Source organism: Labeo rohita, chromosome 1, assembly GCF_022985175.1.
Source record: "Labeo rohita strain BAU-BD-2019 chromosome 1, IGBB_LRoh.1.0, whole genome shotgun sequence".
Taxonomy (NCBI): Eukaryota; Metazoa; Chordata; class Actinopteri; order Cypriniformes; family Cyprinidae; genus Labeo; species Labeo rohita.
This window is the reverse complement of record NC_066869.1, coordinates 37,429,963-37,450,317: the sequence shown is the minus strand read 5'-3', so window position 1 is coordinate 37,450,317 and position 20,355 is coordinate 37,429,963. Positions and strand designations below refer to the sequence as shown.

At 35.4% G+C, this 20,355-nt stretch overlaps 1 protein-coding gene across 3 annotated transcripts; it reads left to right on the top strand.

The window, feature by feature from the left end:
- The first annotated feature begins 14,311 nt into the window (after positions 1-14,311).
- Positions 14,312-20,296, top strand: tlr3 (toll-like receptor 3). Of its 3 annotated transcripts, none has more exons than XM_051109806.1 (5): positions 14,312-14,506; positions 15,031-15,407; positions 15,873-16,067; positions 17,356-19,205; positions 19,463-20,296. In XM_051109806.1, exons 2-5 carry the CDS (start codon positions 15,093-15,095, stop codon positions 19,689-19,691), a joined length of 2,589 nt encoding a protein of 862 aa, XP_050965763.1. In that variant the 5' UTR covers positions 14,312-14,506; positions 15,031-15,092; the 3' UTR covers positions 19,692-20,296. The 3 variants fall into 3 exon arrangements, with proteins under 3 accessions (XP_050965763.1, XP_050965760.1, XP_050965772.1); XM_051109803.1 differs by having other exon boundaries at positions 14,936-15,407; XM_051109815.1 differs by lacking the exon at positions 19,463-20,296 and having other exon boundaries at positions 14,936-15,407; positions 17,356-19,209.
- Positions 20,297-20,355: the final 59 nt, after the last annotated feature.

Sequence of the window (20,355 nt, the reverse complement as noted above, 5' to 3'; positions counted from 1 at the left end):
TTTTACAATATGTAACATAAGTCTCAGGTGTCCCCAGAACGTGTCTGTTAAGTTTCAACTCAAAATACCCCATAGATCATTAATTATATAATTTTAAAAATGCCTATTTTGAGTGGAAGCAGAAACACGTTTTCATGCATGGCTCTTTAAATGCAAATGAGCTGCTGCTCCCCACTCCCTTTTTCAGAATAGAGCTGTGCCTTTACATCTCATACTCTGCCAAAAACATCTGTTTTGTTTTGTTTATCATGTCTATCGAGCTGAAATCATGCATTTTAAAGCCATACCAGTTTAAACTTCTGATGTACGGTTTTCTGAGCGCACACATCCGAAGCACGCACAGAAAGCGGCTGTCACGCGGCACATGAGTACTAAACTAAGTTCTCTTTCATGTCTTATTGCGTTTAAACTGTCAGTTAAACACATTTATGTTAAAAACACATGGGTTACAAAAACAGTCGGTTATGTTTGTGAAGGTAAACAGCTGGGCAAGAAATCACGTTTATAATAGATCCGTTTGTCAGCGGCGTAATATACAGTAAATAAATAAATCCACTGCTCTCTTGTTTCCTCTGAGGCTGGGACTTTAAACAGTGTTTTGTGCTAGTCTGTGCAGCCAACAACAGAACAGTTAGCATGCTTTGGCGGAGGAACTGGTACACCATGGAAACTTCCAAATTAAGGGGTGGTAATATTATAATAAGATGCCCTTTCTACGTCACGAGGGAGCAAAATCTGCAAAATCAACATATTCCTCCCAAAAATGAAAATTCTGTCATAATTTACTCACCATCAAGTTGTTTCAACCTGTATTGGAAAACAAATGAAGAGCTGGCAACCAAACAGTTGCAGGTACCCATTGACTTCCATAGTAGGGGAAAAATACTATAGAAATATCAATGGTTACCAGCAACTGTTCGGTTACCCTGGACATCCCTGGTCTTTCTTGTGAAGCTAAATGACCCTAGGTTTTTCTGGTTAAGCTAGTTCAAAAGTTCAGGGATGTTTCAGGCATGCTAGTGACCTTTTCAGCTAGGATTTCTTTTTGTCTACTTTCATCAACTAAATGAGAAATTTAAATAAGCTGAACTGAATCTAAAGTAGCATTTGTGCTTCTTTATTGGTAGCTGGGTTAAAACCAAGCTAATTTACACTGTGGAACAGTATACACCCTCAAAAAACACGGATGAGTACACACATACACACACAGCACGTCACATGTCACAGCCCACCACTTACAGCATGACGTCATGCACTAGTCTCTAATTATCTCACATGTGAGCACCAAAAATACCATGGAACGTAGCTTGCATGCTTTCTATTCACACATACATACACAGCACACTTTGTAGCGTCTGCATATGCGATGAAATACACAGGAAAAAATAACACCCTTATCTCCTGCTACTGTTCACTTCACATTCCCTGCACTTGATAGTGTGGCTTTATCTCTGTCTGCTTAGCTTTAGCCACATAGCATTCTAGACAGGAACATTCCAGCATGAGGTCATTTTTCTAAGAGTAATGAATAGATTCAAGAGCACTTCAACTCACCTTTGATCTTGAGATGGTGGAACCTTTACTGAATGTGCACTTGTTTTGTATGTTGTGCTGGCCAGTATTAGATATCTTGCATTTATACTGACACTATGAAGTTTCACACAAAATAAGTTTTTAGTAAACAATGGCATTGTAGAAATGCGCTATTCATAGTATTTTTTTTTCTGTAAGCGAGAGTGTCAAATAACAGGAGTTTAGCGAAATCCAGCTTGTCCTGTTATCTTAAAGGGATAGTTCAACCAAAAATAAAAATTCTGTCATTAATTACTCACCCTCATGTCATTCCAAACTTGTAAGAATTTCTTTTATCGTCAGAACACAAATTAGGATATTTATGATAAAATCCGAGAGCTTTCAGACCCTGCATAGACAGCAACGCAACTGACACGTTCAAGGCTCAGAAAGGATGCATAATATCTTAATTTGTGTTCTGAATAAAACATGTACTCCCAAAACTATCATGTAATTCAGTTTTTATGACAGATTTTTAAAGAGGCTGAGATGAAAGATGGGGAAAAATGCACATTTTAGCACTGTTCAGTAAAAAATCCCATATCAGTAGAGCATAACATCTGTCCTCAGTTTATTAATTTAGTGTCTTTTGTCTCATTCTCTGCATTTGTTTCTGTCCTCCCCTTTGTCTATCATGTTAAACTTTATTGGCTCTGCATTCAAGCAGAATTAAACGGTGCAGTATTGATCTTGCACTAGCTGTACTGAAGTGGATTATCACTCTTTCTCTCTCTCTCTCTTGCTTCATTTTTGCTCTCTCAGAATAAAAACGATGGTTAAATACAAAACTGCACCATGCAAATATCTTGCCTCAGAGTAAAACATTTTAAAAAATAATTTAAGATGAATTGTAAAACAAGGTGAGATATGAAGTAACACTGTGAGGGATCGGTGAAAAAAAAAGTTGATGAAAAAAAAGTGAATATAAAGGTCATAATTAGCTTTTCTTTTTTACTCTGAGATTGAAACAGCTTTCATAGTTGCCTGTTTTCACCGTTACCTGATTTGCATGATTTCTTTATTGAGTCGTGTGCCAAAACAACACAGAGCGTGTGTTCGGATAAATAATGTTATCAGTTGGCAAATTTCTGTCTTTGTGTTCTGATATTGTTAATTCTACTACAGTGGCCATCTGAATCATGGCACAAAAGTCTTGGGCTCTTTAGTCACCACTAGTGTTATATAACTACCCTCTTAAACGCGCTCTTGCCACTGTACAGAGCTCAAGGCCTCTGACCACACATATACACAGTGGCTATTTATACTTCAACCCTCACTAGACACTCTGGTTTTGAAAGCATCCAGTCTGAATATGAATTACCAATAAATTCAGTGCCTGATACTGAGAAAGTGAGAGACGTTAAGACATGATGCAATGGGAGAGAGAACACCAAAGAAAACAGACTTAGTGCTGGGAAAGAAGTGAGGAGAGGAAAGAAGAGAGCAAAAGTGAGAAGACTGGAACAGAGGGTGAGATTCTGTCATGGTTAACATCTTCATCACTTTCACAGCTGAGAGATGAGAGTGTTTGGGTGAAGGGGAATGATTTCCTTTTTCACACATGAATGCACACATACACAAACAAGTTTACCTTGCTTGTCTAAATAAGGGCACACTATAGACTTATATTGTTTAATATAAAGTTGTTTATAATAGCTGGGATAATCTTGTAGAAAGTATAAATAACTGAAAAAGATGTTTAGAACTAAGTTTTACTTAGTTTGTCAAGCAAATGTTGATACATGAACAGACATACAGACAGATAGACAGACAGACAGATAGATAGATAGACGGATAGGTAGACAGACAGATAGATAGATAGACAGACAGATAGATAGACAGACATATAGATAGACAGACATATAGATAGACAGATGGACAGATAGATAGATAGATAGATAGATAGACATACAGACATACATACATACAGACAGACAGACAGACAGACAGACAGACAGACAGATAGATAGATAGATAGATAGATAGATAGATAGATAGATAGATAGACAGACAGATGGACAGACAGACGACAGATAAATAGACATACAGATAGATAGTCAGACAGACAGACAGATGACAGATGGACAGATAAATGGACAGACATACAGATAGACAAACAGACAGACGGACAGATAGATAGACAGACAGATGGACATAAATAGACATACATACATACAGACAGACAGACAGAAAGACAGACAGATAGATAGATAGACAGATAGATAGACAGACAGATAGATAGACAGATGGACAGATAGATAGATAGATAAATAGATAGATAGATAGATAGATAGATAGACAGACATACATACATACAGACAGACAGACAGATAGACAGACAGATAGATAGATAGATAGATAGATAGATAGATAGATAGATAGATAGATAGATAGACAGACATACATACATACAGACAGACAGACAGACAGACAGTCAGACAGACAGACAGATGACAGATGGACAGATAAATGGACAGACATACAGATAGACAAACAGACAGACAGACAGACGGACAGATAGATAGATAGACAGACAGACAGACGACAGATGGACAGATAAATAGACATACATACATACAGACAGACAGACAGACAGAAAGACAGACAGATAGATAGATAAATAGACAGACAGACAGATATTTAGAAATAAACAGAGATAGACAGACAGACAGATAGACAGACAGACAGACAGACAGATGACAGATGGACAGATAAATAGACAGACTTACAGACAGACAGACAGATACACACATACATAGATGTACAAGACATTCAAACTTTCAGTGCAAGCATTTTTGCCCTCACACATTTTTTTCATTGACCATTTTTTTTTTTTGCAACATCAAAGTATGTACACACACTGTGTTTGTGATGAATGTAAAAATAAACAGCTGGAAGAAATGGTCTGTCATGCCAGGGCGTGGTTCACACACTCACACCATACTTCACTCACAAGGCATCAAAGCCACCTCTGCAGAATAATAGAGCATAATAATAGAGCCGGCTCTCAGCGGCACTTAGCAATCAGCATCTCTCCCACACTTACGCCGGCTAGCACCTACACACTCAGACAGCGAGAGACACGCACACACTCAGTCTGGTCATATGCACACTGTTTAGAGCTGCAGGTCATTTACAGTGAACTGTACTTAGATTCATTTACTAAAGAAAAAAGAAGCTTTTTTTCCTGTTCTCTGCCACTCTCTCATTAGCAGCACAGATGCTGGGGATCGGCACTGTGGCACACTGGCATAAGGAGATGGAGCTGACAGTTGGATTGCTCTGCCACAATATGGATGGAAATACACCCACACATTTGCACACGGAACAAAAAACAACGTTATGTCTGTTGTATTAAAGCATTGTGTGAGTGTCTGCCTGATTTGCATGAATGTTAGAACAGCTCATCTCTCGTAAATCACAGATGGAGACAAAAGTCTTACTATGATTTTGCCAAATAGGATGTGTTCCCACATCAACATCCTTCATGATCCAGTAATAATATTCTTGTCAGACAAATTTTATATTTAGGTTAGGACAAGATTTTTTTTTTTATTAATCCGCCCGAAAACAACTGTCTTTAAAAGGTACTGGGTTGATACAACAAGTACTTTTGACTATGTTTAATCATTGGATTTGCCAGACTAGTGGAATTAAATATCTACATTATTATTATTATTATTTTTATTTTTTAGATACTTTTTAGCAAAATAACTACATGTATGTATGTATGTATTATTATTATTATTATTATTACTATAAAATTGTGAGATAAAGTTTAAAATAAGAAATTAGGTCACATTTTCAGATACAAAACCCAGATTTAAAGTTCCAATTTTTAAATACTGCAGAAGTCATATAAAATCACAATTAAAAGATGTAAAAATGTAATTTAAAAAAATATATATATAGTCGTATAGTGAGATATAAAGTCACAATTATGATTAAATGTGAATTATGTGAATTATGAGAAGCAATTACAATAAATTATTTTATTTTATTTTATTTTATTTTATTCTATTTTGATGGGCTTCCATAACCAAGACATTACTTGAAATATTTCTTTTCATGCCATTATTGTTAAATAAATTATTTCTGGCAACATGGCATGTAATGACTCATAACAACAAATGTTTGTTTGGAAAGCAGGAACATTGATCCAGGAACACATCCTAGCAAATTCATGGTCACCAAGAAGGAGATACTTTACAAGGTCAAGTGGGCTTTTGCACTGGTTAGCAATTAGTTAATGGCTCAATCAATTCTAGCAACCCACAAAAGAGACAACACAACAGAGGATTTATTATCCATTGTACAAATCTAAATATACAATTCCTCATTCTCAATCTGAATCTTCGTTTGGCATGCTATTTTTTTTTATTTTTTTTTTTATTTAAACTCTACTTTTAACTTATAGGGGGTGGGAATAAATAAGCTTTAGCTTCATCCCACTCCTTTTTGAACATTTTTTTTTTTTTTTTGTACTATAGGAAGTTTTTTGGGATGTTTTTGTTGGCGCGGCAACACGTATATATGTGTATTAGTTTGTTTCAAATTATGTTTTGTTAGAAATAAAATGAACTTTTTTTTTTAGTCTAATGAACATGACTGGGGGCGTTCGAGCAGCTGTACTGAATGGAATCTGGTTTCTTTTCCTTCCCTTCTTTGGTAGCACCTCTATATATCTTCTGTCACATGACGACAAGCATTATCCTATCATATTCACATTATCACCATCATAGCCAAAAAGGGATTAAGGACGGATATGTTTTTCACAGATGCTGAAGTCTGGCACGACAAAAATGCAATGAATGGATCAAAGAATGCATTCCCACACATTCCACAGCAAACAAAGTGGAATTTCCTGGGAGGGTCAACTAGACTGTGAAACTTCCTTTAACTAATCAGAGAAAAAGAACATGTTTCATAGCATTTGTTGTGTCTGACCTTCCCAAAATGAGAAAGCAAGAAATAACATTTAGCAAAAAAAGTTAAATACAATACAACAGTTTTATGAAATGTTTATTCTCTACTTGTAGATACACCTATTGTCTGAATGTTAACCCTCGTATTCTGTTTCTACTTGATAACTCCAAAAACATTCCTTAATCAGACATATTGGCACAAAAGATAATGACTTTTCATAATTCTATGAGAACTGATTAAACAAATTGTAAACTTTTTATAATTATATAGATATAAAAATATTTATTTTATTATAACTAAAATTTATTTTATAACTAAACATATAAACTTGTTATAATCTATTATAATTAATATATTAATAATTGATAATGACTAAATACAACAACAACATTAATAATAATAATAAAAATAATAATAATAGTATATAATAATAATAATACTAATAATAATGTCTGTTATATTCTATGATTTATATATTATGGGAACTGATTAAACAAATGTATACATTACAATCATAATATGATAACTGATAAAACATAATAATAATAATAATAATAATGAAACTGATAAAATCTGGAATCTATAAAAAATAATGTATCAGTAATTTATATTTCTTAAATACAACAGAATTATTATTAATAATAATAACAATAAATAATATGAAAACTAAATAAAACATTTCATCTATTAAAAAATAATGTATCAGTAATGTATAATTATTAAATACAACAGTCTTTAATAATAATAGTAATAATAATGCCCTAATATAATAATTATAATAATAATAATAAATAATGATAATAATAAAACTGATAAAACGTCATCTATTAAAAATAATATATCAATAATTTATAATAATTAAAAACAACAGCATTTATAATAATTCTGGTAATAATAATAATAATAATAACAATAATATGAAAACTGATAAAACATGTCTTCTATTTAAAAACAATATAGCAATAATTTATAATGATCAAATACAACAGCATTAATAATAATAATAATAATAATAATAATAATAATAATAATAATATGAAAACTGATAAAACGTAATCTATTAAATATGTATAAATAATTTATCATTATTACATACAACAGCATTAATAATAGTAATAATAATAATACTCTAATATTAGAGATTATAATAATAATAATTCTTATCATTATTAATAACATTAGAGATAATAATAAAATTGATAAGACATGTCCTCTATTTCAAAAAATATTATATTAATAATTTATAATGATCACATACAACAGCATTAAGAAGAAGAAGAAGAAGAAGAACAAGAAGAAGAAGAAGAATGCCCTAATATTAGAGATGATAATAATAATAATAATAATAATTATTATTATTTATTATTATTATTATTATTTTATACATGCATGGGGGCTCTAGGACCACAACAAAAAGTAAGGTCGACCTTAACAGAAAAATGAGATGTAAGGACACTCCAGGGCAATTCTGTATGTCAGGCCATTTCAGGAAAAGCCTTCAATGAAATCTGACTGGTGTTTCCTATACAGTTTAATGTTACTCTTGCTGTTTTGTGTTGTATTAGAGGCTGTGTTTCTGCTCTGCTCTGTTCTGTGCTGAGCTATGCTGCTGATCTGGGTGTAGTATTGATGCCCTGCTGCCCCAGGGGGCACATTATGTGTGTGTGTGTGTGTGTGTGTGTGTTTGTATGGCTGAGTCAGCGATTGGCTTGCACTGCAGCCCCTGATGTGAAAAAAGCTATTGTTTTCACATACACATGTCATCACAAAGAACTGACTCTACCAATTATCCATATATAAAGCTATGAGAGTTTATGGCCCATACTGTAATGTCTTCCTGACCTTCTATTGAAAAGACATTTTATCAGATGATTGATGCTCTACCGAGACATTTTCGGTTATTAGATATCGACAGTAGATCTACATGTCCTGTATCTATTTCAGCACCATTACTTAACCAGCAGGACTTAAATGAAATTGCCCACCGCTATTAACCCACCGCAATTCCTTTTTTTCAGCACATCAACACTCTGCACACCCACAAACACATACAATAGAGTAAGATGACCTCTAAACACCATTTGTCAGCAAATGAGAATGCAGGCTTGCTACCGCAGTGTACTACTTTAGGAAAAGTGTAAACAACACACACACTTCTATCCTTCTCATTTTAATAGATAGATAAACTGACAGATCTTCTGTATATGCAAATGAACAAACTCCCAGATCTCTTACCTTGTCTAAAGTTGCAGTACAATCCAAATCCAAACAGCTTGTGTCTTGTATATGTTTCTGTGTGATGCTCAGACTGAAGGATCACTTCAAAAACGCTGTTACGCATTCATTAGCTCCCTCTGTCTGTCTTTCTGAAATGTACTGTGATTCTTCAGCAGCCGTTGTGGCTATTCCATCTACATGAGTGGGCTTTGACACGTGGACTTAAACAAGAAATGTCCTACTGTATCCAAGTATGTGTTTCTTCATAAGTAGATTCCAGCTTGTGAATGTGACAGTAATGTTTTTCCACAACAGCTCTCTCTGTCTCCCTCTCCATTGCTGACTCCAGCGCATGGCTGATTTCTGCAAGGTTTGCTCTTGCTCTCTCAGTTTCCTTTCTCTCTTACTTAATTGTCCATCAATTTTCTCTAAACCTCCCTTTTCTTCCTCTCTCTCTGTAGGGATATTTTTCTTCTGCATCCCTCAGTCTGTAAAGTCCACAGTGCAGATCTGTGTACCGATAAATGGCAACAGATCAAATTTGAGAGACATACAGTTCGACTGCTGACAGGAAGACCATCTTTCGGCTCAACTCAGTTGTCTTCTCTTTTGATTTTTCTTCTAGGGAGAGAGAAGTAATAGAAACTGGGGATGCTATCAGAGGTGTATAGTACTTTACAATGCCATGAAATTATATATACACTACCAGTCAAAACTTTGTAAAAATTGTCAAAAGTGTATCATATGTGTGTATACGATGTGTTTAAATGCTTTGTACAGATGTAGCTACAGTATCAGCATACAGTATAGACTGAGGTTTACCGAACTCCTTCAAGGTCATCAAGGCCGGGTCACATCTTTCTGTCCTGATCACTTGGGAATAACAATCTGAAAGAGACTGTTGAGAGAAGGGATAAAAGAAGTAGACAAAAAGTAGTTCTGTCTAGAGAGATAGAAAGCATATTATGTTATTACTTCAATTACGCATGAACTGAACTAGTATGGAGGCCGATTACAGATTATTTAGGGCACATGGGGAAATGACTGCTGTAAGTACAAATACAAAAGTTTAAAATATAATTATGACCAATGGTCGTTTTAGAATTATAAGGTTTTATCTGACATTTTTGTCAAAATTGAGTTATTCACATATTCTTATTCTGTGATAACTTATTTACATTATGTGATGTTTCTTTTGTAAACTGTGTGCATTTTGGGCCTTTTTTTAAAAAACAAAAATGGTTCTATCTACAGAAGTCTATGGAACGCAAAAACTTTGAAGCTCAATGTCTCAAAAGTGCTCAGAATGCCAATGGAACCTTATAATTTTAAGGTGATAAAATACAGATACGATGAACATTTGAATCCAAATCTGTGCTGTTCACACTCACAAGAAAGGAATGCAGCCTCTACAGCTGAGGTCAAAAGTTTACATGCACCTTGCTGAATCTGCAAAATGTTAATTATTTTACCAAAATAAGAGGGATCATAAATGCATGCTATTTTTTCTATTTAGTACTGACCTGAATAAGATATTTAACATGAAAGACGTTTACATACAGTCCACAGGAGAAAATATTAGTTGAATCTATAAAAATGACCCTGTTCAAAAGTTTACATTCACCTGATTCTTAACACTGCATTGTTACCTGAATGATCCACAGCTGTTTTTTTTTTTTTTTTAAGTTAGTTGTGATAGAGTCCCTTGTTTGTCCTGAACAGTTAAACTACCCGCTGTTCTTCAGAAAAATCCTTCAGGTCCCACAAATTCTTTGGTTTTCAAGCATTTTTGTGTATTTGAACACTTTAAAACAATGACTGTATGATTTTGAGATCCATCTTTTCACACTGAGAACAACTGAGGGACTCATATGAAACTATTACAGAAGGTTCAAACGCTCACCGATACTCCAGAAGGAAAAACGATGCATTAAGTGCCAGGGGTGTAAACTTTTGAACAGAATGAAGATGTGTTATTACTTTGCCTAAATATCTTTTTTTTTTTTTCCTCATTTAACACTGCTGAAATACTGAACAAAGAATTTGTGGGGCCTGAAGGTTTTTCCGGAAGAACATAAGGCTGTTTAACTGTTCAGGATAAACAAGGATCATAACCAATCACCAATCAAAAAAAAAAAAAAAAAAAAAAAAAAAAAAACAGCTGTGGATCATTCAGGTAACAACAGTATGCAGTTTTTTTCATTTAGTCTTTGTTTTTCTACAGAAGATACTTACATGTTTCAAGACAAAATAAATTAAATTTACCCTGAACTTCAAATTCAAAAAGTTTTCACCCCCTGGCCATTATTGGATCCCCCCTCTCCCTTTAAAGCATCACTGAGCGTTTGAACCTTCTGTAATAGTTTCATATGAGTCCCTCAGTTGTCCTCAGTGTGAAAAGATGGATCTCAAAATCATACAGTCATTGTTGGAAAGGGTTCAAATACATAAAAATGCTGAAAAACCAAAGAATTTGTGGGACCTGAAGCATTTTTCTAAAGAACAGCAGGCATTTTTACGAGTTTAAGTGTATTTTATGTGAAATATCTTCAGGTCAATAGCCTACTAAATAAAACATAACATGCATTTTGAATGATGCCTCTTATTTTGGTAAAATAATTAACATTTTGCAGATTCTGCAAAGTGTATGTAAAGTTTTGACCTCAAATGTATGTGTAACTGGTATCCCTTTTAAGTAGGCCTATATTTTTAACGAGTCCAGAAGTCTGAAACCCTAAGTTATTTATTTATTTTTTGTATATATACAAAAATGGCCTTGTCAGCTGGATACATCTGCTAACTCCACCACTTCATTCCTGCATTTTATGCTTATAACAAGATGATATAAGCTCTGATCTGCACAGTCACTGGTAACCGAACTAGCTTCAACCTCATCCTTACATGCAAATTCATAGACTCCATAAATTATGCAAACTCTCTAATGGATCATTACCTACCGCTGATTCTTTCAGAATCAAAGAGCGTACATTAGAGTCTGTATGGGTGTTTGGAGTGATGGATTGCCTGCAGTAACTATCTGTGAGAATAGCTGCATGTTACTGTTAACTGTGTCAGCGAAACACAGGCACAGGTTGACCAGCATCACACACAGAATATTGATCACTTGTGTGGAGTGAATAATTGCTGACCATGAAAGGACACAAATACACACACATAAATACCTGTCTAGCATTGTTCAGTCACTATAGTATGGAGACATGGAGGAAAAGAAAAAGAAAGGACAGGTTATATTGATGCTCCTGAAATTAAAAAGGGAGTGTAATACGTAAAACAATCTATTTAGTGTCACCACCAATACAAATCTGCTGCTCCAGACATCTATTTTCATCACTTTATTTGTATTTAAAAAAAAATATGCTGATGGAATAAACCTGAAAGGTGTTCTGTCTCAAGGCCAAGAGCTATACTGATGCAGAGAGCGGTAACCTGCTGTTTGTCAATGAGTCATCAGATTCCAGGTGCCCTTCCACTTCCTACTGCAGTTGCTAGGTAACAGCACACATCAGAATCCAAATTCTTAAGAACCACAGACGTACAGATTGTTCAAGACACCTTTCCAGCTGAACTCTGACATCAACTCTGTTCATTGCAGTCTTATGAAACCAAATGGCAAGAAAATTTTCCAAATTTAAATTTGAATTAAAGTTATTAATATATATATATATATATATATATATATATATATATATACACACACATACATACATACACACACACACATTTTATAGCATGTACATACCTCGGACTTCAGCTGTCTGTACCTTCAAAGTGTGTAGCATAACATTTAATGTTCAGCTAGCTATACTACATATTATGCTAACTATTCATTCAACTACATTCAAATAGTTAGCAATGATAGGATATCCATACATATTTTCATATTCATATTCATTCTTATTTATTAAACATTAAGTTATTACAAAGTGTTTTTTCTTTCGTTCTTGACCAACGTCATCTAATTTTGAAATCTCCGGCGCCCCCAGTCGGACATTTTGCTGAATTACTACTGAAGCGACGTCCCATTTAGAGTAAACATTGATATAAAACAGTTTATTTCGGAGCTATATTTTAATTAACAATTAAATATTAGAAATGAGGAATCGGAATAAAGAATTATTTATATTTTACAAGTCTTAAAATCTCGAGAGTCTGCAGCGAGTACATTTTTGCATCTAGTGGGAAAAGGGGAAATCCCTCTCGGTTTTCTCAGTTCTTTTTTTTTTTTTGTTTGATTGTTTTTAGGCCAATAAAAATATTAAGGGGGAAAACTATCTTAGAAATAGCAGAAGTGATACGAAATTCATCGCACATTCATATGATAATAAGGAAGTTGGTTTTTGCTTAATCTTAGTTGCTGACATAAGAAAATGCCAGATTCGACTGGAACTGTTATTAAAAATTTTGAAATCTTATCGAATCTGCATTCAAATAATGAGAGAACCATGTAATTAAATATGTATAATTAGGGAGCGCGGGGCACAACCTAACACTTTTTGAATTTCTTAGTTTATGTAAATCTACGTGGGATTCAGAGTATAATTTTTATCCACGTTAATTTCACACTTGTCTAGTACACATATGTCTTTGTTTTATAATTACAGTGTATACGTTTTTCGTTATTTACCTCAAAAGAAAGTAAGTGAAATGTGACAACATGCCCCGTTGGTGGGGTACATTGTAGCATGTGAGGGGCACGTTGTAACATGACCATATAGCTTAAAATGTTATCTGATTGAATTAAAACAATCTACACGATAAACTAAAACATTTTGTCAATAAAATAAAATGAGTATCTTTTTCAAATAAAATAATGGCGTTTTTAAAAAATTAAACATAATATAATTTTTGAGTTTCACAACGAATACATCGCAACCAGGCCCTGATCGCAAGACACAGCTATACAGTACAGTTCAAAATAGATGAAACACATTCAGACATTCAGAAAAACACATCCCTCCCTCCACACACAGCTCTAATAAAACACGAGACACATAAACGAGCCAAAATGCTTTACTTGAAATAATAATTTCTGAACATTAAACATTAATTGTCAGTCTTGTCTGTAAAATCCGTAAAAGTAAATGGTGAAAATTACATCGCTAATGTCATAGAATAGCTTAGTTTAATAATAGCAGGGCAGATTGTAACGCAGTGTTACATCTTTCCCCATCAGCGTTACCGGAATTTAAAACTGGTTAGGGTCTTCTGCTGGTTTGCGAAGCATTAATAAACTAAACTGATAAATAACTGATTGGAGATTAAAATAATAGCAGATTTGTCTCATTTTAAATGAATACTTAAAACTGAGATGAAAAACTTACTTTAGCCAGAAATTTACTTTACTATGGTAAAATAAATATTTAGCGATATCTTCAAAAGGCTTTTGAATTTTGGCGCACTTTTTTCTCTGTACAGTGTTGCTATGGCAACTAGTAAATACCGTAAATTTGGCTATGCTAGCATGTGTGGAAATATTCAAACCACGTCTGTTACAATCCCTCGTTAGTTTGTGCCCCGAGCTCCTCTACTCTCTCTGTCGAATCTGAATGACGTTGTTTGATATCTAGGACACGTATGCGGGATAGGACCCGCCTCTTCGTTTGTTTCACTTCTTAAGAAAGAGGAATTGTTCCTTATTTAAGGTTATTTTTTCCCCATGCAAAGATTAAATGGTTATATAAGAGGACTGTCTTGAGTTGCTTTATACTTGAACCACTAAAACGTGCAGATATTTGAGCTGAACACGGGAAATTAGATCGTCACAGTTCATGTGAGTCCATGATGATACATCAGAACTTTCTCACAGATTAATTCGTTCACTTGTAGCATCATGTTACCAGTTTTAGACAAAAAGTAAACTTTTTATAGTTTTATAGTTTATTTTATAGTTAATTTTTGCTTTAAAATGATAACTTTTGAGTTTTGCAAAAATGTATTTAAAACTAACTTTTCTGTAGCAAAATATAACTTGTTTTGATTAACAGAAAATAGCAGTAGTAGGCCTAATTAGTTTAATGTGACAATCTGGCTCAGCCAGACATAAGACATATACTTAGCCTGAAGTTTTAAGTTTAGGTAAAAATACTGTGACAACTAGCCCTGGTCTTCTTTATATATTTACTAGCAAACTGTACTGTGTATAAACGTACACTGCGTGTATGAAATGTTGTTGTCAACAATATTGTTATGTTTATTACAGCTTGGGAAAAAATAGGAAGGAAGGAAAATATATGGAACTGATGAAACTCATATTGTTGCCCTTGTTCTGCATGTGTTTTCATGGCCACTGTGCAGGCACTGCATATCCACACAAGTCATCGTGTACGATTAAGAATGCCAAAGCAGACTGTAGTCATATGAACCTGAATGCAGTTCCAACGGACTTGCCCAAAAATATCACCACATTGGATGTGTCTCACAACAGACTAAAAAATCTGTCTTCTCTACATTTGTACTGGAATCTGGTGAATATAGACGCCAGCTACAACTCTTTAACTTCCATAGAAGAGGATCTATGTGTTTCTCTGCCACACCTGCAAATTCTTAATGTGCAACACAATGAAGTGCATTTGATAAGCGAGAAAAACCTGAAAAACTGTTCTCGGTTGACACGACTTGACCTCTCTGACAATAGGCTGAAGCTAAAAGGGGAGCCCTTTTCTGTTCTAAAGGTATGTTTATGCAGACATGTTATTAAAAATTAAACACAATGAAAAGTTTGACGTGTCTTTTTGCACTTGTTTAAAACATAATTCGGTTAGGTTCCTCCCACAGTAGCTACAGTGTTATCTAGCACTAATATTTGCATAGAGGGAAAGGTTATTAAGATTGAGTGTGTGAAACCAAAGAGACAAGATCAGTAGTCACATCTGATTGATAAAAATTTAATGTATAACTGAAAATACTGTGTACATCCTCAGTGGTTTGTTTATAATTAACACACTCTAATTTGTTCTATGTTGTGTATTCAATAAGAAAAACAGGTTTAAACCATGTTTTGGTATTTATTGGTAAAACTCTGACTGACAGTGATAACCCACTAACTGATTTCATGCTGTGGCCTCTAACCAGCTTTTTTTTTCAGTCGTTATGATTTTATAGATAATACATTTCATTAGCATTTTCTCCCTATGCAGAGTTTGACATGGCTGGATGTATCTCGGAACAAACTTAATTCGGCTAAACTGGGCACACAACCCCAGCTGCCAAACCTGGTGACCCTTGTTCTTTCTGGAAACGAATTTTCTGTACTGCAAAAGAATGACTTCTCATTCCTCAGCAATTCTTCTGCATTTCGTGTTCTGATACTCTCGTCTCTGTCTCTTAAAAAGGTAAGAGGAACAGAATGTGACACATGTTAAGGTACTTTCACTCAAAGCACATGAGAATCTATAAATAAAAACCCTTTCAGAATTTCAGATTCTATCATGCATGTTTGCCACAGTGGTTGTTTACTCACATCGATCCTTATCTTTCTTGGAAAGCTGTTTGGACTGTCTTTGGTGCTGAGACAATGTGTATTATTTAACAATTCAATGATTAAAAAGAGCATTATTGGCAATTGTAGGTAATTTCCCATAGAAATATGATGATTATTAACATTTCTAACTGTTATAGCGCCACCTGTGGTCCAAACTCCTTAAAACTTTGCATACTTGTTTAGATTCACCTGTCACCTGATTCAAGTGCTCACATGAAGTTTTGAGTTTTCTTTAGGCTTTATAGGATTTGGGGTACATTTAGACAGGCCCCTTTTTTAAATGACCCCATTATAGCTTCTCAAAGGGTACATTTTATTTTTTTTTCATAATTACTGACCCAGAGAGTCCAGAGAATTGTACTGCAGTGTTTTTCTTTCCGGACTGAGTGAAAAAAATTATTTTTTTTTTACATCTTCTCAATCATTTAACAAACGTTTTGATTAACAGCAGTGGTTCTAGAGGCAAAGTTGTCCGGAATGGGGATTTCTATCATATAATATGAATATCGCATGTATGTGCGAAAAAAACGTGCAATGTATAATCGTTTACGCCCTTGAAAAATGCAATAAAACAACCTAGGACTAGTTCGCAAAAGTAGGTTTTTCAAAAAATCCAAAGTACATGAAAGTTTCACCAGGCTCACAATCAAATCTGAGGCATGTGTTTTGTCCGGCGTGAGCCAAGGATTCCAGCAACATAAGACACTTGACCCTTGCGACTTATATTTAGGAGTTATGAGCAATTTGCACTTTTGATCACTATAGCGTGCCCGTCAGGCTAAATGGGGTGAGCCTTGGTGATGTTGTAGCCAGTGTGAGTACTACCATCCCTCCAAGTTTAAGTGTAAGTGCAACTTACGGTTTGGTCTGCACAATCAGTTTTATGTGGAGATTGCTGATTCTTGGCCATTCTAACAATTACAATAGGGTTTCAGCGCTACGCGCTTGAACTCCTAACTAAACCTTTTGAAAAAGGCAGTCAATTAGTATGTTTATATAAATTTTTGTAACCTAAGTATAACTCTGCATGTAAACAAACTCAATGTCATGCTATAAAGTGTAGTTTCGTACACCTGGTTTAGCTCTGCTGTTCTCACTCCAACAAATGTCTTCTTTTTTCATTGTTTTGTTAACCCTAGGTAGAGAATGGCTGTTTCCAGACTATTGCTAGACTTTCTGACTTAGTGCTGGACTACTGCAAGATCAGCCCTCAGGTTACCACCAGCCTTTGTGAAGAACTTGCTGGCACAGCTTTGCGAAACCTTTCCCTTAAGAGCAGTCAACAGATGACACTCTCAAACACAACTTTCCAAGGTCTAGACAAGACTAACATCACAGTGCTCGACCTCAGCAGTAACACAATGTCAAAGATTGCTGATGGCACCTTTCAGTGGTTGCCCAGACTGGAAATTTTATCTCTGGAGCACAACTCCCTTAGACACCTAACTAAGGACATCTTCAGTGGATTGGGAAACCTGAGGCAGCTTAACCTGCAGAAAGCACTGACTAAGAGTCATGGATCGTCCTTTCCAATTATTGATGACTTCGCCTTCCACCATTTAGTCAAATTAGAGCATCTACACATGGCAAATACTGGATTCCGAGAGATAACAGAACATATCTTTTCTGGACTTCCGAACCTGAAGACACTGGATTTGAGTTGGAGCTCCACAGGGTTGAAGACAGTCACAAACAAAACATTTGCTGCCTTGCAAGAATCTCCACTCCTTCAGACTCTTAATCTTACTGCCATGGGTATCAACAAGTTGGGACCTAGGGCGTTCTCAAGTTTGGGCAACCTCACTACACTCCTACTTAGTTACAATTTCATTAGTCAGCAGCTGAATGGAGATGAGTTAGAGGGCCTCTCTAACATTAAAGAGATTGACATGTCTATGAACCAGCAAAGTATTTCCCTTACCAATACGTCATTCATCAGCGTCCCTACATTAAGGATTCTAAAGCTTGGCCGTGCCCTAAAGGGGACCCTAGATTTGACGCCATCTCCATTCACGCCACTTGTCAACCTCACAATTCTAGATATCAGTAATAACAATATTGCAAATCTAAATGCTGGCTTGCTGACAGGTTTGCACCATCTGAAAGTGTTGAAAATGCAGCACAACAACTTGGCTAGGTTGTGGAAGACGGCCAACCCTGGTGGTCCAGTGATGTTCCTTAAGGATGCCACAAAACTGTCTGTTCTGGATCTGGATTACAATGGTTTAGATGAGATTCCACTTAACGCTCTGCGTGGCTTCTTTGAGTTACATGAGCTAAGTCTCCGTAGTAATCTCTTGGATCAGCTCCATTCATCTGTTTTTGATGACCTACGGTCTTTAAAGTATTTGCATCTTCAAAAGAACCTTATAACATCCGTCCAACGTGTCACATTTGGTGTGCCTCTGTCCAACCTGACAGAGCTCTACATGGACCACAACCCCTTTGATTGCACCTGCGAGAGCATCCTGTGGTTCTCCGAGTGGCTTAACTCCACCAATGCCAGTGTTCCTGGGTTGCCTCAAGGTTACATGTGCAACACCCCAAATGCCTACTTTAACCACTCTGTCATGGACTTTGACCCATTGTCCTGCAAGGACATGACACCTTTTAAGGCACTTTACATTTTGAGTAGCACAGCAGTGTTAATGTTGCTATTTTCAGCTTTTCTGGTACACTTCCAAGGATGGAGAATCCAGTTCTTCTGGAACATAATGGTAAACCGTATGATGGGGTCGCTGGAGGACAAAAACAATACTGAGGGTAGATATGCATATGATGCATATATCATCCACAGTGCAGAGGACAGACCATGGGTGGAACGAAGCTTGCTTCCCCTAGAGGACGAAAAATTCAATTTTTTTCTTGAAGACAGAGATCCAGTACCTGGCTTTTCTCAACTTGACACCATTGTTGAAAACATGGGACAGTCCAGGAAAATTATTTTTGTTATTACAGAAATGCTTCTGAAGGATCCATGGTGTAGGCGGTAAGTAAAACTGTCCTTATTTTCTATGACTGATTTAAAAAGACTATCTACGATTATATTTAGTGACCATGAAAATGAAATGCAAACCTCCGATCAGTTTTGGTTCTTTAAGGTGTACATTCAGATCCTCATAGAAACACCTCACATGTTCACCAAACGCATGCTTCCTTTTCTGCAATTTACTAAAATGCACAGGTAGCCAATAGAAGTTCAAATCAGTATTTACAAAAGTATTTACACCTTCTCCCACTCTGCAGATTCAAAGCCCATCATGCACTTCACCAGGTAATGGAGGACAATCGTGACTCGCTGATCCTGATTTTTTTGCAAGATGTGACTGATTACAATCTGAATCACTCTCTGCATCTTCGTCGTGGCATGTTGAGACCTCGCTGTGTACTGTACTGGCCGTTACACAGGGAACGAATCCCAGCTTTCCATCAGAAACTCCGCTCAGCATTAGCTTCTACAAACAAGGTCAACTAGAAATGATTTTTTTAATTTAAAAAAAAATGGTAGGTCCTTACAGTACTTTCTTGGATTCTCAGTTCTATCACTTCCAATTTCATGCATTTACATTTCAAATGAATTTGCAGGTAAGATTAGGTAGAGTGCTGCTTCCTAGCAAGCACTGCTTACTAAATGTGACCTGGCAAATTATTTTAAGCAAACAGATAAATTCACTCACATGAAACATTTCACTACTCTTTTGTTCTGAAGTCTATTGTCTGTTAATGAAAAACTGTGTGAATGTCTTATGCTTGAGTATTTAAGAATGTAAACCGATTGAAATCTTTTGTACAATGCGCCCATCTAGTGGTCATTTTTTTAACAGGATGAAAACTAATCTCTTTTTTTTGGTACTGGGGAGACTGAGGCTAGTTGCCACCTTTCACACTGCATATTTCTTAGCGTAATTTTTTTTTTAATAATACCTTGCAGTTACTGAGATACTGTCATATATGACAAGTTCCCCGTGTGATAACTAGTCTTGGTCTTCCATATAATGCATACATAAAAGCATATCTACTGTAAAATATCAGTGTTACGGAAGTCTGTATGATTCATTCTTTTCACTAAACATTAAATGAACAAGAAACAAACAAAACTCAGTGTGTGTTTGAAATTCTAAGCACATCCCATGGCTTAA